At 43.7% G+C, this 17789-nt stretch overlaps 1 protein-coding gene across 1 annotated transcript in view; it reads left to right on the top strand.

Moving 5' to 3' along the window:
- The window catches only part of LOC144792735 (cystine/glutamate transporter-like), a 336763-nt gene that overhangs the window by 29372 nt on the left and 289602 nt on the right, over positions 1-17789 (top strand). The window contains exon 2 of the mRNA XM_078667944.1: positions 7829-7955. Coding sequence (XP_078524070.1) covers positions 7829-7955 — 127 coding nt within the window. The remainder of the gene's footprint in view (positions 1-7828; positions 7956-17789) is intronic.

Below are 17789 nucleotides of genomic sequence, written 5' to 3' on the forward strand. Positions count from 1 at the left end.
AGCCCAATCCTTACCATTGGTTGAGTATCCTGTCACTCTCATTTGCATGATTTTTCTTCAATGGCTTTCCTTCCTTTCCTTGTGTTTATCCCTCCCTGCAAATAGTTTCTATGCCATCCTTTTGAATTGATGACTTGTATCCTTCCACATCTCCCATTCAGAACATTTTGTTTGCCTTTTCTTTCAGCACTCAACAAGAGTGCATGTGCCTTCTTGCTGTTTCTTTCATGTGCTGCACTCCCACCTCATCCATTGCTTCCCCCAGCATATCTTTTTTTGGTTATTTCTCCCCTCCAGCTCCTTCCACCCTCTCCACTGTTGCTCTCCACCCCTCCCATCGTGGTCTTTAAACATAATATTTTATAAATGTACATGTTTTGAAGTTTCCTGGCAGCTGCAAGTCCATTTGTGAAACACCCTTTCGTGTGCATTTAAATTAATTATTTTTAGTTACCACCATCATGGTATGGTAGACAAAAAAAAAAAAGCAACCACATCATGGTGCGTGCAAGTGCATGTGCAAGCATGTGTCATTATGCTAGGTCAACGTAGTGTCATGACACATCTGCATATGCGATACACATCATTGTGCTATTTTGTCTTTTTTTTTTGCAGCTGCTCAAAGACATCACCAACAACATTCCTTTTTGCTGATACTGCACAGCATTGACAACAAACATTGTCAAATCCCATCAGCTGCAAAGCAAAACCTATTAACTTTGCCAATGGTTTTTAATATCAAAAATTGTGTTTTCATTTAGAAAATGATGTGCTGCCATACAAATAATTCAGAGATTGCAGAATAATATATACAATATATATATAATAAATTACATGAAAGCCTACTCTCATTCCAACCTCTGTCTTAGAAAAGTACTACTCAAATAAAAAAAAACAGGTCAGTTTATTTAAATTTTTGCATTTTCTGCGCATCCTTATATATTTGACATACCATACCTATAGTTTGTTCAGTGTTTTAAAATGCTCTCACCAAAATATATCGGGCCTGATTCACAAAGTCAATCTGAGATAAAAGTCTAACTTTACGACTTTTGGTATTCACAGAGGTCATTTACGTCCGCAGAAGCGCTGGAATCTCTGGCTCAAGCCGTACTTTCCTGCTCAGGCTGGAATCACAGAGTGCTCTCAATGGCCGCAGCTACAGCATGGAACAAGTCTCCCAGTAACCTTTGGCTATTGATTTAGAGTCCCTTTTTGTTCCGAAGGGGATTATCACATTACATTGGGAGATCACCACAGTGCCCCATTACCCAGGTGTCCACTTTCTAACCAAATAGGCATGGCTTCTCAGACATTATCTAGCTCACAACGGATGTCCCATTCAGGAATTTTAACTGCTCATCCCTTTACAATGAGTGGGAGAGACTCAAGCACTTAGGTTAGTCACCTTGCATCTTACAGTCTGATTCATCAAGCCGAATTGCGCTCGCAAAGGGCCAGATTCTGAGAATCTGGCCCATTGCGAGCGCAATTTTTGCATTTGGGATTCATCATCCCAAATGCAAAATTCGGTAATTGCTAATTCGCTAAATTGCGAGGAATTACATTTAAGGAATCTCTATTTGAGATTCCTTAAATGCAATTCATCAACCATTTTTAAATTGCTAATTCGCAATTTCGGGCCGCTATTTACCGAGAGGTCAGATCTCTCGGTAAATAGCAAAAACTTAGAAAAATGCTTTTAAAAGCATTTTTCTAAGTTGCATGTTGCACACACACATGTCCTTTGGACATGTGTGTGCGCAACACCAGTTTCAATTTACATTTAAGGGGTGCTACAGGGTGTCCTTTGGACACCCCTGGCACCCTTTCAATCGCTATCTTATTTGCGAGTAGCAAATTGCTAATCGCAAATAAGGAATACTCCCCATTCATTCCTATGGGCCTTTTGACCCATAGGAATGAATGGGGAGTTATTCCTTATTTGCGATTAGCAATTTGCTACTCGCAAATAAGGAATGTGTAGGAATCGCTATTTATTTAGCAATTCCTACATGAATACCGTTTTGCGAGTCCTTAATAGCGATTCGCTATGAATCGCTATTAGGGGCTCGCAAAACGGCCCGATGATGAATAAGGCTGTTAGAGTCTAACCTACACTTCTGACTTTCTGAGGACTGCATGTCTGTTCTGCATGCTGGTAAGTGTAAAACTATGACACGTAAACCACAGTAAATGGCTATGGTTGGCCAAAAGGATCTTAGCAAAGGACATTAACCACCACTGCAAACTGTTCACTCCTACTGATTTTGGAACTAGGTTATGTGCACGGATTTATTATCTTTTTCCCACCTTTTTTTTTGTCTGGGCAGACAGACTGTGCAGCTTCAGTGCACAGGGTTTCAGGGCCTGGTGAGCCTGAGCTCAGCAAATTGATTGGAGTATGATGTCCATCACAGTGCCGAACACAAGGCCGAAAAAATCCAAATACCAGACTTATGTGTAAAGGAAAATGAAAAGCTTTACTGATGCCCGAGTAGACAGCATCATAAATTTAAAAATAGAACATTATTTACATTCTAAGAATACATGCAGACGCAGATCTCGTATGTGCCGTGTCACAGTCATATGATGAAGGTGGTTGAGAAAAAATATTGCCAAAGAATTAATATGTTCAGTTTAATGGACAGAGGTTGAAATGTGGAACCCCACATGTTATTTGTAGTCAAAATGAGAGGAACAGCAGGCACCATTCAAGAATAAATTAACAAAAAAATGGGTAATGAACAATGAAAAACATATTTTGATAAAGTATTGTTATTACAATAGTGCCATCTATTGGCCAATCACGATGTGTTTCATTTCGTAAGTTTGTCTTAAGTTTGTCTTAAAACAAACTTAAGACAGACTTAAGACAAAATCCTAACTTCTGTGAATACCAAAAGTAGTAAGTTCATTCTGTGAATGCCAAAAGTAGTAAGTGCATTCTGTGAATACCAAAATAGTAGTAAGTTTAGAATTGAGTCTTAAGTTCATTTTGTGAATCGGGCCCACTGTGGTTTAGGAAGTCGTTGTAAAAAAGGTAGTGGTTAAGAATAGCTCGTTGTTTAGCTTACGTGGTTCTGGAAGTCGTGGTTTAGGCAGTAGTTGTTTAGACAAACATCCGCCTGAGACACAGACACATGCGCCATGCTGTAACTTCTCTAGTTCTTAAGAGCAGAGGTGGAGGGACGCAGACCTGAAAACAGCACATGCTATAGACAGCGATAGGTGCATGCCATTGAACTTAAGACACCAGGAAAGGCACAGCAACATCATGTTAGATTCAGTCAATAGAGAAATTGTGGCATAGTTAGTAAGGACATTTTTAATGCTCCCCCTAATTACCAGGGGTACTAAATATCGAAGACAGAATATCAACAATTCCATTAAATTGAGGTAAGTAATATCGCTGGTAAGTTTATCATTATTCTATGGTATGCAGAAATATTTAAGTTTATCTAAAATGTAAATATCGCTGTATAATAATATTGAATTTAGGTGCTTTTAATGTATTATTAATGTGTACATTTATTTTTTTATATTATTTCTTTAAATGTTACAAGGGTTTATGTATTTCTAAATCTGCTTGTTATATATTTTATATGTATATAACTCTCTCTATATATATCTATATAGATCGATAGATAGATAGACAGATCGATAGATAGATAGATAGATAGATAGATAGATAGATAGATAGATAGATAGATAGATAGATAGATAGATAGATATTGTTTTTATGTATATTTTTAAATAATATGATTTTTGTTTTGGGGTGCTGGGTATTTTTGGGGATTAGGGAAGGGAGTGTATTAAATATTAAACGTTTTTAAAGAAAAAATATAATTTGTTTTAGTTTCATTAAATGTTTAATATTTCTTTTGTTATTCGACATACAGGTTACTCTGTACTTCTCATACATCCATATATTGCATGACTCATGACATTTTCAAGGACATCTTTTATAACATTACTGATAACATCTTAAATGACATTTATGAAAACAGTGTGCATGGCAGAGGGGCGAGTTATTGCTACTTCATGATGATTTAGTTACATTATAAAATTGCCTGCCTCATGTCCATTAAAGGAAGGTTTGAAGTTTGTTAAAGGTTGTTGCATATAAATGTGGGTTGTGGTTCTTAAAAGTTTTCGAAATACTTAGCTAGTCGACAATAAAAAGAGAAAGTCTAGATGATCAGATAAAGTATGTAGACTGTTAGAAACATGGCGGTACAAAAAGGGGTGGTGACGGACAGAGCATCTGAACTAATCAAACACTCACACCCAGTCAAAAGATCTGGGTTTATTCCATCACCGTTCTTTAGCCCACTCTGCCACCCCTGTTCAGAAATGGCCATATGGAAATCAGTCTGACCCTGTGCCTCATGGGAACAGTCCAGCCCGAACTGCCAAGCCATGCCTTCCCTGGACCGGAAACAAGCTTCCTAGGACCGGTTTCTGGCATTCCAGCCGTCTTTAGCCAGGCTTGTTTGAATGCAGTGGCAAAGTGAGCAAGGGACTCACGTCTGAGCATACCCTGCCAACTTATGGCGAACAAAGCGGTACAAAAGGGAGTGGTGATGGACAGAGCATCTGAACCAATCAAACACTCACACCCAGTCAAAAGATCTGGGTTTATTCCATCACCGTTCTTTAGCCCACTCTGCCACCCCAGTTCAGACATGGTCATATGCAAATCAGTCTGACCCTGTGCCTCATGGGAACAGTCCAGCCCGAACTGCCAAGCCATGCCTTCCCTGGACCGGAAACAAGCTTCCTAGGACCGGTTTCTGGCATTCCAAAATACCTAATGTAGGTGTAATGCCTTTGCCATAATAAACAGATCAGACCTATGGTACTAGACATTTCCCAGTGGCCCAATCAGGGCAGATTGCATTTATGATTGGCTTGTCGTCATAATCAACTCGAGCCTATTGTTTTCAGTGTAAGTTTGCCCATGGTTATCAGGCATACAGGCATACAGTAGTAAAATTGCAAATGTCAAAATTACGAATGTATACTAAATTACAGCTCGGTAAGCAAAGTCCTATCTCTACTAAGAGGATATAACAAGAATTGTCACAGTGCAAATCTTATATTCCCACGATTTGACTGAGGGGGTAACCATCACTAAAACACTTGCTTACTACCCTACGCTGTGTGATTCCTTGTAACATTATAGTTCTCTGCAGGTTTAAATGCCTGTTGGCTTTAATATGTTTTTTCACAAACTATATTTTGGGCCTCCTGCTTTAGCAATTCTTTTCATGATAAACAGATCAGGACTATAGCCTTGATCATTCGCACAGCTCAGTTCTGCTGTACTAAGCATAAGCTTTCCCGCAAGTCAAGATGTGCAATACAAGGACTTCTTTTCAATGGAAGCACACAACGTCTGCCTAATCAAATTTGTACTCAAGGAAACCAACATGCGAGTGGAACCTAAGCCTCTCTCTCAATAGTATTTCTGAAAGCTCTTTTTGTGTTGATCAGTTAAGTTACCAAACAAGCGGTCCATCAGATATAGCAGAGAGAGTTTAGAAGGGGATTACACTGTGGTGTTCATTTAGAATATTTAATCCCATAATAAAATATAAGTATACAACTAAGACATATCTATAATAACCTACAAATTCATGTCACAGATACTAAGTTTAGGGTGATTACTAATATGAGTTATTTTTGTAATTGTATGGTATATACATCTCTTCTTGAAGAACTTCATTGTAGTAACATAGGTATTCATTGATATTTCTAGTCTGACTGTGAAGTAATCCTTTAAGAATACGAAGGTAATCCAAAGAATTGTTTGTAAGATTATTTATTATAAGGAGCAGTGATAAGATACGTCTCTCTGAATCAGGGCCAACCGCTATAATTGGAGCACTCGGAACACTCTTCATTCCGAGCGTTCCGAGTTCCATACACGAGCGTATGACATGAGGATACACGAGGACATCACGCATCTCCCTACTTAAAAGAAATAAAACATTAAAGAAAACTTTAAAAAACATTTCATCTTTTGATGAATTGAACAATTACGCTTGAAACTAAAAATTTTTAGACATCAAAATTAAATTAAAGATTGTACATAGAAATCATAAAATTATTACGACATAACATAGTCTTTGCACCATGCAGGAGAACTTCTTTTCCTCTGACTAAAACTATGTTCATTCCTCCATGTGTGCATGTTCCCATGAGAACGCAAACTACATTGTGGCTCTCTAACACGTGAAGAAATAGGAGAAGAAAAGGTATCCCCCTGACACTGTCGTGAACCAGAAGTATTGTCTGGCTTATGAACCTTCACAACTTTTGAAAGACTCCAAACATTGCCATCAGATAATTCTACTACTTGTCTTCCTACTCTTACAACGAGCAGAGGATCAGAAAAACGAGAATCACCAGATCTAATGAAACCAGATTTCCTAACACGCACCCAATCTCCAATGCTGCAAGGAACATCAATAGCGGAAGATTTCAACTTGGACATAGGTGTCGTAGACTTTCCACTAACCAGATCCCTCATCCATTGTTGGCTCATGTTACATATGCTTTTTCTGCCACGCATTTTCTCCATTTGAGAAAATGCTTGGCAGAAAAAGCAGTGATAAGATACGTCTCTCTGAATCAGGGCCAACCGCTATAATTGGAGCACTCGGAACACTCTTCATTCCGAGTGTTCCGAGTTCCATACACGAGCGTATGACATGAGGATACACGAGGACATCACAGACTGGTGTAAGGAAAAGTAAAATACACATTAATGAATAACAGGTGAAGATGGGTTTTGGGTTGAATGCAAGACTGGAAATGTGAGCGAGTAGCACAGTGTGGCAAAAACAGTGGGCAAGAAGAAAAGAGGACACGGGACTCAGTGGCTAAGTTGGTGACCTTGAAACCCAGAGACCGAGGTTCTAATTCTGGTTTCTTTTAATCAAATAATTACATGGGTTTAGGGAAAAGAGTTTTTGTCCCTGTGCTCCAGACTACATAATTGTGTACTCTAAAAGCAATTGTGGTCTACACCTCCCTCACAATCAAGTTTATATCTATAGTCTAGTGTCTAGACTTCACAAACCATCCTGTTCTGTGAAGAGCACAGCACTGCTGAGAAACTGCTGATTCAAAACAAATGCCACTTCACTGCTCCTTAGAAGTAAGACCTTCATTTCGAGTTTTGACAGCGGATCATTCCACAATAATGGGAGGCACCTTAAGTAAAAAGCATGATGGCACCAATTCCATCATTGCAGACACCAAAGCTAAGGAGCTAGCAATGTATCCTAAACTGTGTAGCTGGTATCCACATGATAAATGGGCACGACATACTGGGAGTTTCTTTAATTACTTCAGAGACTCTTCTATGACCATTATGCAAGGCCACAAAAAGTTACAGAGGAGTAGATATCACAAAAAGAGGTGGCTGACACCATTTTAGTGGCATCTACCCTTCTCAATGGTGTCATTGCCACAATCTGCACCATTGCAAAGGCTGCCTTCTATTGATCTCCTAATAGGGTGGTGAAAAGCTGAGGTGGGTGGTGAGACTCATCAATTTTTTGGTGGAAGTAATTTCATTTCACTCACAAAAAGTAGGGAGAATGAGAGAGAGTTTTTAATGTGTTGCCTGCTTATGTCTTTGGCCATTGTGAAGCAGTCTGTAGTGTGGTATTTTTCATTTGTTATGTGCTCTACTGGAAGTTGGATCCTCCCTCTTTAACTTTCTATTTTTTTTACGTACAAAATTCTGCTTACAAACCTGCCACAGTTTTGTGTTCTAAATTTCTCTTTTAAATGATTTTGTTTTTTCTTTTAGGCGCTCTTTCTTATGCAGACCTTGGAACAACCATCAAAAAGTCAGGCGGGCATTATATCTACCTCTTGGAAACCCTTGGGCCACTACCAGCCTTCGTAAGGCTCTGGGTAGAATTTGTTATGATACGGTAAGGAACTATCATCCTCAGAGGAGTGCCTACCCCATTGTCCCCATAGTAGAGGGTGAGATGTGCCAAGATAAGTTTTTGTAGGAATTTGGTGAGGCAAGGAAAATGCAAAGAGAGAGATGCAAAGAGCAGATTGGAAAACATCAATGTTTTTAGAGTAAATTCTTTTATCCATTTTGCTGTATACATTTACATAGTATGACCCTGCCACCTTCCCTTGGAATACACCTAGATTCTTCTTAATTACCATCTCTGCTCACCAACGAAGTAGACTGAACATTATTTATAGTCAATATTATTTTGCTCAACTCATAAAATACGTGTCCGATCTTTATTCTTTAATCCCCTCCATCCCCAGAATACAGTAAGTGAGATAATATCTTTCCCTACTTCTGAACATGAAGCCATGCAGTATATCTTCCCAGTCATTTCAGTCCTTTGGCCTATTCAGGAAGCCCTATTCTCTCTGCCGCTTAATCGCATGAGGCGCAATATGACTAAACGAATTTCCTTGATCACACAAATGGTCTATGCTTTTTTTGATTTACTTTCCATCAGAAGGGGTTGTACAGCGCCAGGACCCATTGCACATATGATCCCAACTCCTGAACTTTACCATTTCATTAAAAAAAATACCCCGGTTTTTCAATAGGGTTTCCCCATCACTGTGCACATACACATAGGTAAATGCTGCTCTACCATTTTCTTCCCTCTGTAACACACGGTAGATTGTGGTCATTCATCATACACAAAGTAAGGTCTTTACTGTCCAAAATACCCACTATTTACAATAAATTAAGCAAACTCATGTCACATAATCATCATAAACCTGGAATTGCAGCGGACCCTTTGGTGAACCTGTGTGTAGTCGATTGATTTCCTTATCATCAGTCGCACATACACACAGCAGTTAATTTCAATTGTCTTCTTTTCTCCTTTGGATTCTCTAAAAAAAAAAGATGACCTTATACTTTTATTTATTTTTTATTTATTTTATTTTAAAGGTTTTCTATAGCGCTGGCTAGACCCAGGGGTATCAGAGTGCTTTACAGGAATGTGAGGCGGTACATTTAAAAAAAAAAATTTGACCAAAACAGGAGCCAATATAACAAAGAAAGCAGATAAAATACGAAGGCTAGAACACTATGTGAAGCTATCGTGGGTAGTAAGAACTTAGGTAAGGGAGGGTGGGTGGTGGTGATGGAGAAGAGAAAAAGATAGGGGAAGAAGAGAAAAAGGAGGGGAAGACGTGAGTAGGAGTTAGGGGAGTAGCAGGAGTAGTACATCAGTGGGAGGTCGTGCGTAGGGCTAGGAGTCATAAGTAAATAAAGAGAGCAGGGGGGAGGGTAGGGGGAAGAGTAGCATAAGGGAGGAGGGATTGGTAGGAGAAGGTGGAGGGGAAAAAATTGGAGGGCAGTAGAGAGGGACCAGACTTGGTCCAGGCTCCTGAGATCAGTGTCAGAGATAGGAATTAAGGATCCCAGTATTTGTTGAGGATGACCAATTTGAGTTCTTTTTTGCAATTGAAGCAGGAGGGGTTGCAGCGTAGGTCTTAAGGCAGGGAGTTTCAGATGGAGGGAGCATTACTGGAGAAGGAGCGAACTTAAGTGTCTTTCTTTTTAAACAGGGGGGATAAGAGTGAGAGCGTTCACGTTCCTCGTCAGTCATGCGCAGCCTGCTTGTGAAGTTTATCTGAGAGTTAACTTGGGGTGTTTTGGTGAAGGGCTTTGTGAGTGATACATGCAATCTTATAGGTGGACGTGCCTTCGATGGGTAACCATTTGAGGGTTTTCAGGACAGGGGAGATGTGATTGAAATGTTCGTAGTCGAAGATAAGTCTAGCTGCTAGGTTGAGCACAGATTTGAGTGGAGCGAGGTGGACTTTAGGTGTTCCAGCAAGGATGGTGTTGCCATAGTCGATTCTCGACAGGACCAGCGATTGGACAACAGTTTTAAAGTGATCAGCCGGGATGAAGGTCCTAATTTTCTTGAAATGACGGAGAGTGAAGAGTGCTCCTTTGGCTGCGTTTTTTATGTGGGGGGTGAGGGTAAGGGTATTGCAATGGTGATGCCTAGAAACTTAAAACTGAATTAGAAGAGGTGAGAGAGCAGTTGAGCGCATTAAGGTCAGAGATCCATTCATGTATGGGAAGTGAGTTGTTTTTAGGCGCAAAGAGAATGATTTTAGTTTATTTAGGGTTGAGTTTGAGATGATTATGGTGGAACCATAATTGGAACTTGGTCAGGGTGTCATTTAGGTGAAGGATATTGGTGTGGGATTTAATCTTATAGTAAAGTTGTGTGTCGTCCGCATAAAGGTGGTAATTTATTCCTGCTTGTTTGAGAATGAGGGTGAGTGGTTCCATGAAGAGGTTGAAGAGAGCAGGAGAGAGAATGGATCCCTGGGGGACACCGAGAGAGATTGCAGTGTGGTTTGGAGAGGCAGTTCTTAATTTTGATTTGTTGGGTTCTGTGTTGGAGAAAGGAGGTGAACCAGTTGAGGACAAGGCCATTAAGGCCAAAGTAAACTTTAACAGTGTTTAATAAGGAGGAGTGGTTAACAGTATCAAAGGCAGCAGATAGGTCGAGGAGAATGAGAAGGCATGATTCACCTTTGTCGAGTGAATGATGAATGTCATTCACTATATTGAATAGAAAGAGGTCAAAAGTGTTGATGTGATTATCAAGTTGGAGAAGGGCACATTTTTCAAGGGCTTTGGAGAGAAGTGGGAGGTTAGAGATGGGTCAGAAGTTATTTGGGTCGTTGGGATCTGCGTTACGATTTTTGGGAATGGGTTTGATTTGACCCAGTTGAGGGGAGGCAGGAACACACCCTGTGGCCAGGGAGGAGTTAATAATGGTGGTCCAGAAAGGGGCAATGATATGTTCTAGGTCTTGGAAAAGGTTAGGGGGCAGAGGGTCTTTGGTGTGGGAGGATAGTTTTAGCTTAGCAATGATGTTGTAGACTTCGTGTTCGGAGACAGGGTAAAAATTATGCCAAGAGGCATTGTTTTTTAGTTGCTGAGGGAGAGAAGTGTTGGGTTTAGGTGGGAGGGAACCGTCAAGAGATGCGCAGGGACAGGTGGAGGATTTCAAGGGGAAGGAGATTTGGGAGAAATGTCATATGAAAGTAGTGTGTTAGGAGAAATCGGATTTAAGATGAAGGATTGGTCTATTTTGGTGTAGAACGTTGCAATTTCTTCGCATTTCTCAATGGAGGCCGTCAACTTTTGGGGGGCAGATGATGTTTGATTTTTAACGATGTTGAAAAGTTCTCTAGTTCAAATTTTGGCCTTATCAAGTTGAGTGTGGAAGAATGTGGACTTTTCATTGAGGATGTGTGTTTTGTAGTTTGACCTAGCAGATCGGAGGAGGGCTAGATGGGAGGGAGATGGGTGTTGCCTCCAAGTTCTTTCAGAATGTCTAAGGGAGCGTCTTTCGTTGTTGAGAGCAAGGTTGAAGGTATGTTTCTTTGGGTTTAAAGTTTGGGGGTGGGGCACTTGGTCTAGGACCTTGCTAACTGATTTATTATAGTTTTCGGTGAGGGTTTTGGCATTTTGGGAGAGGGGAGCTAACAGGAGGGGTTTTGATTTTCTTTTCAAGTTCGCCGGGTGGAATAGGATGAAGGTTTCTGGTCAGTTTCTTGTATTTGATGCTTTTGTTGTGGGTGGGGGGGCAGTAGTATTGATCTTGAAGAAGATGAGATGATGGTCAGACCAGTCGATGGGGATAATGCTGTAAAGGGAGGCCAACTCATCATTAGTGATGATGGCATCAAGAGTGGTCCCTTTGGGGTCAGTTGGAGAGTGACAGATTTGTTTAAGGTCACTGATCTCCAGAAGATTCAAGAGGAGATTAGTTACAGGGCTTTGATGTAATTCCAGTGGAGGTTGAAGTCTCCAAGGAAGAGATTTTTGGAGTTGGAAAGTGAGGATTGGGTGAGGAGGTTGGAAAGTTCTTCTGCGAAGGGAAGGGATTCGCCAGGAGGATGGTAGATATTATGTAGGCAAATAGGAGGGGCCCCTTAATTATAAGTTCTGCACCGAGGTATTCAAAGGTAATGGGGTCGGTGTTCTTAACAAGCAAAAGTTGAAGTTAGTTTTTAGAGATGATAGCTAGACCACCTCCAATTCTATCTAGTCTATCTTTTCTGAGTATGGAGTAACCGTGGGGGGGAGAGTAGGTCAAGGATGGTCATTGAGCCAAGTTTCCGTAAGGAAGGCAATGTCAATATCATCTCTGAGGATGGATTCAGCTATTTCTGTCGCATGTCGGACAGCTGAGCGGCAGTTAACTAGCATGCATGCGAGGGGTTTCTGGTTGTTTATGGGGGAAAGGCAGGATTGGATGGCAGAGAGTTGTGGTGGGGGTCTGGGAGAGATGGGGGAGGAAGGGATTCTGCTCATCCCCAGGATCACAGGGATGGTGGAGTGGGGTGGGCATGGTTGGATAGCAGTAAATTGTGGTGGGGGTCTATGATAGGTGGGAAGGAAGGGATTCTGCTCGTCCCCAGGATCAGAGGAATGGTAAGGAGGGGAGTGGGCGGGTCGATTGGATAATTTGGGAGGTAAGAGTTACAGGGGTTGGGGAGGTCAGGGGAGGAGAGGTGGTACGTATCACGGGGCCTGGCGGTTCTCCAATGTTGGAGTTTGGAGGGTTTGGTGAGTCAAGACTTGGGGAAGTCACGTGGTTTTGGCGGATATCAGAGGAGAGAGAGTTAAAATCTTTCCTGAGTTGGGAAAGTTCGGACGACAAGTTCAGAACATTCCTGAGCTGGGAGAGTTCAGAAGCCAAGGAAAGGAGATAGTTTTCAATGTTAGATAGAGTCTGAGTTAAAGGAGTGATAGCGACTGGGGGAGGGAAGGTGTTGGGGAAAAGAGTAGGATCAGATTTGTCCAGGGAAAGTGGTCTGTGGGGTGTATAGGTTGGGAGGCTGTGGGTGGGGGGTGGAGAGGCGTTTTCAGGTTGGTGGACGAAGAGAGGACTTTGTGGTCAGAAAAGTAGTGCAAAGAGTCATAATTGGTTTTTGAGGTGGTAAGAGGTCAAGAGAGGCGAGAGGGTAAGTAGCATCCTGGATAAGGGGGGAAGGTATTAAGGGGGAGGAGAAATTGTGACAGGCAGTCTGATAATAGGAACTGCGGGGGGAGGGAGCTGGGGGTAGGCAGTGAGGACAGGGGTGCCTGGTGGTGGTTGGAGAGAAGACATTAGGGATATAAAGGTTTTGGGAGGCTGAACTAGCTGTTGAGGTGTCCAGATGAGGGGGTTTGCTAACAAATAGGCATTGGGGGATTGGGTTTGAGAGATATCATACGTAGTAGAAGTGTCTGTAGGGTGAGGGGTTGTGGACAAGGAAGGGGAAGGGGAGAAGGTGTCAGTCAGTTGGGAGGGTGAAGTCTTAGGAGGTGTGATGAAAAGTAGGTAGGAAAGTGAGCTGAAATGTTGTTCAAAGATGGAGAGGTGATTTTCAAAAGACTGGATGAGAATGTTGCCGGATTTGAAGATGGAGATGTCTATTTCACAGAGGAAAGCAGGAGAAGGGGAGGTGGACAACTTAGAACCATACGGGATTTTACAATGTTTGGTGATGGGAAGGTGGTGGAGGAAGATTCTTTTCCATTTGGAGGGACGTTGGGAGTAAAAAAAGTAGTTGGTTTTTATTATGGAGGAGAGTCTTTGGTAGTTATTGACAAAAAGAGTTTCCTGGTGACCGATGAGTAGTTTGTGTTTAAAGTTTTTCTTGGTGTTTTTGGAGAGATTAGGGGGGTAGAGGATGGACCATGAGTTTGGACGATATCTAGTGATAGGCGAGTCCAGTCGATTGAGTCTGAGGCCAGTTGTATTGCAGGGGAGTGCAAGAGGGGGCATGGTGAGTCAGATTAAGGCGGCTAGGTGAGGGGGAGGCGGGAAGGATGGAAAGACGTGCTATAGCTCGAAGAGAAGGGGAGGGGGTCAGGGAAGGAGTAGCAGGAGCCAGTGGATGGGGGAGGGCCTCGATAGGGGCAAAAGAGAAGGTAAAAACAGAGATGGTCAGAAAGTGTAACAAATAGAGTAACGCTGGGGAGAGAAATAGAAAGAGGTAGAGCGAGCTGAAGTTTACAAATTTCGATCAGCAGAGATCAGTTTGGGGTCAGGGGAACATAATAAGAGGAGGGACATTGGGGATACAGGGAAAAGTTAAGGGTGGTACAGGCAATAAATAATGAGCAATATGTAAAACAGATAATAATTACAATCACAGCCAATAGAAGAAAGAAACAAAACACAATGGAAGACAATACAAAAGATTACAGTGTGGGGTATTGTGAAAAACTAAGGGTGGGACAGGCAATAAATAGTGCGCAATATGTAAAACAGATAACAATAGGAGGATCTTCGCGCGCAACCAAGATGGCCGCGTGAGCTTAGGGCTCCCGAGACCCTCGTAACCTCCCGCATCTATCCTGTCGAGTGAGGCGAAACCTGCTTTCAGATTTTGAATCGGACCCTGGGAGCCGGTGTTACGGTGCTTAGAAGATTGCGGCCTACATCTCCGTGATGCCCGGCTGTGGAGTTGGCATGGTGCCCGGGCCGTAGTTGAACAACATCGGCCTGAGGGGGCTGGGACGACCGGTCCGGTTGCTTTCACTTTCGGTTTTGCTTCCAGAGAGACCTGTGACAGGGAACGTGCCCACCCCCGAGCCTGAGGACTGCTGCCCTGTGTCACCCACGAGTGTGATTTTTCATTGCCTTGCCGGGTCTGGAGGACATTTGGCCTGTGCCCTCTGGCTGGGGCTGCCTTTGCCCGAGGGGGCCAGGGGCCGCCATCTTCCTGCTTCGTCTCTTCGATCCAAGTTAACCAATCTCCCGCAATGACGGGGAAACCAGAGGGTGAAAAGCAGAAACTTAAGACCACTCGGCGGGGTGGCTATACCCAGACTAATATCATGGATCGATATGCCCAAGCTAAGGGATCTCCCGGCGGATCTGGTAGGTCGCAGGAGGACACGAGAGATCCACCGACTTCGGGGAATGAGCTGACCTTGCAAGATTTTATGGCCGCTATTGACGGGATTAAATCCTCATTAGGGCAACAAATGGAGACTCTCGCCCATAAGCTCGATACTGTGGTGATTGACGTCAACCTGATCCGTACGGACCTGGCGAAAACTAATGAGAAGGTCAAATCTCTGGATATCAAGACTTCCAGTCTGACGGGCGATGTCGCTGACCTACAGACGGAGGTTCGTCACCTGAAGACTACCAGTGATCTCCTTACACGTCGTCTGGAGGATTATGAAGGAAGGGCTAGGCGGAGCAATGTTCGTATCACAGGGGTCCCGGAGAAGGCAGAAGATCCAGCAGCTGACCTCTTTGTCGAGAACCTTATTGTTAGCCACCTTGCACCTAAAGGACTGAGTAAGTTCTTTACGGTTGAACGGGCTCACAGAGTTCCGGGCGGTAAACCGAAGTTGGGTGCCCAACCGCGGCCTATAATTGCGAGAATCTTCAATTTTCGTGATAGAGACGCTATCCTGCAGGCCTCACGGATGGGTGGACCTACAAACTCCGAGAACACAAATATCAGCTTCTACCCGGACTTCATCCAATCGGTCCAGAAGCAAAGACTTGGGTTCCTGGGGGTGAAGAGAAGAAGCGTGTCATGGGCCTCAAATATGCCATGCTTTTCCCAGCCAAGTTGAGGATCGAACATGCGGAGCGGACTTATTTTTTTGATCGACCAGAGGTGGTGGCCAACTGGCTGGACACTCTACCGAACCAGCATCCGTCGGAGGAGCAGTCTGGCGGGGCAGAGGGCGGACCGACGGAACAGGAATAGACACCGGTTGCTTGGTTCCTGGGGTCTTTCGTAGGCCTTGAACTGTGGTTGGATAATCCTGACATGCGATTTAATGTACATTTGGGGGGTTGCGGGGCTATTGGTGGGTCTTTTTCCTCCTCTGAGTGTCTTTTTGTAGCTTAGTTAGATGTGGGGGCGACATGCACACTGCAAGTTTGGGTGGCTTTTTAGTCTTACGCAGGGGTGCAGGGTGGGGGGCTTTGTAACGGGATGTTGGTGGGGGGATAGGGGGGTTCTGTTGCTAGGTAACGTATCCTTAGATCGTTTAATCGAAGGGCTGAGTTCTTTCTGGAGATGGATCTTCTTTCTTTTTCGGGATGGGGGTAGAGGGCTGACACTAATGAGTTGGAATGTGAATGGGCTGGGGATAGGATAAAACGTGGGGTGGTGTTGCAACTGTTGAAGCGTTTCTCCCCTGATGTGGTCCTTCTTCAGGAGACACACTTGATTGGCAGTACTTGTCATGCTATGAACAGGAAGGGTTATCGTTTGGTCGCACATGCTGGGTTTTCCTCCGGCTCCAGAGGGGTTAGAATCCTCATTAAGAATCCTCTCCCACTGGAGATTGACTCCACGGTTCTCGATGATAGAGGGCGCTATGTCGCTCTTACGGGTAGATGGGAGGGCCGTACCCTTTCTCTGGTTTCTGTATATGTCCCCCCTGGCCTGCAATCGACTACTTTCGTGGACTTGGGGGGGGTTATTCTCGCTCTCCCCAAGGGGTCACTGCTTCTAGGTGGTGATTTTAACACGGTCGTTTCCGGTATGGTTGATCAACACCCGCCCAGGGATCTAAGGGGATCACAGAACTGGCTTCATGGCTTCATGGTTTCCTTGACACTTTGGGTCTGGTAGATTGTTGGAGATTGTTGGAGATTGTTACATCCTGCTCAGCGGCAGTATACGTTTCATTCGGGCGCTCACGGTAGCCTCTCTAGGATTGATTATGTTTTGGTACCGGCTGCGCAGGCTCTTTCTATCACTGAGGTCAAGCATTTGGCTCGGGGAATTTCGGATCATTCTCCATTATGGCTTCGGATGGAGTGGGATTCCGGGACCGAGGGACGGGTTGCCCTGATTAACCCTTGGTATCTCCGAAACCCTAAAAATCGTACTGCCCTGGTAAAATCTCTTGAACTGTATTTTTTGGAAAACAAGGGTTCTGTTTCGTCAGCGGTATCGCGTTGGGAGGCTTTCAAGACCGTCCTTAGAGGTCAGGCCCTGTCGTTGATAGCGGGTGTTAAGAAACGGAAGGATGAGGAGGTGGTTAAGCTTGAGACAGAGATAGCGGACTTAGAGCTTGACCTGGAGCGGGGGGTCACCCGTGCCACGACCCATGTTCTGCGACTAAAACAACTTGAGTACAGAGCATTGGTTACTGATGCGGCTAAGGCCATGAGTAGGGAACAGCAGGGACCTCTGTATGACGTGGGAGATAAAGCTGGTAAATTGATTGCGTGACTGGATAAGAAAGATCGAGCTCATCGGGTGGTGCCTGTGATCGAGACAGCTACTGGTGCTCGGGTCTCTGACCCTAAAGAGATCGTTCAGTGTTTCGCGGATCACTTCAAAACAGTGTACTCCTCTGTGTCAGACAGGCCGGAGGAGGACTCACATCTATTGTTGCGGGATATTGCTTTACCGCGTCTGTCTGATGTCGATAGGGAACAAATGGACTCCGCCACAACAGCTGATGAAGTGGCTCTTGCGATTCGTTCCTTGCGTTCGGGGAAAGCAATGGGTCCCAACGGCCTGCCTATTGAACTTTACAAGTTCCGCCCTGACAAGATGGCTCCCTATCTCCGGGATATGTTTTTGGAGTCTCGGGAGTGTGGCTCTCTCCTCCGTGATCAGCGTTTAGCGACCATTGTGGTGATTCACAAGGAGGGGAAGCCGAGAGAAAAGTGTGCGTCGTACCGACCTATATCCCTTTTAAATGTCGAACCTAAGATCCTCGCGAAACTACTGGCTAACCGATTGATCACTGTTATTAGCGA

The sequence above is a fragment of the Lissotriton helveticus genome, chromosome 1_1 (assembly GCF_964261635.1).
Source record: "Lissotriton helveticus chromosome 1_1, aLisHel1.1, whole genome shotgun sequence".
Classification (NCBI taxonomy): domain Eukaryota; kingdom Metazoa; phylum Chordata; class Amphibia; order Caudata; family Salamandridae; genus Lissotriton; species Lissotriton helveticus.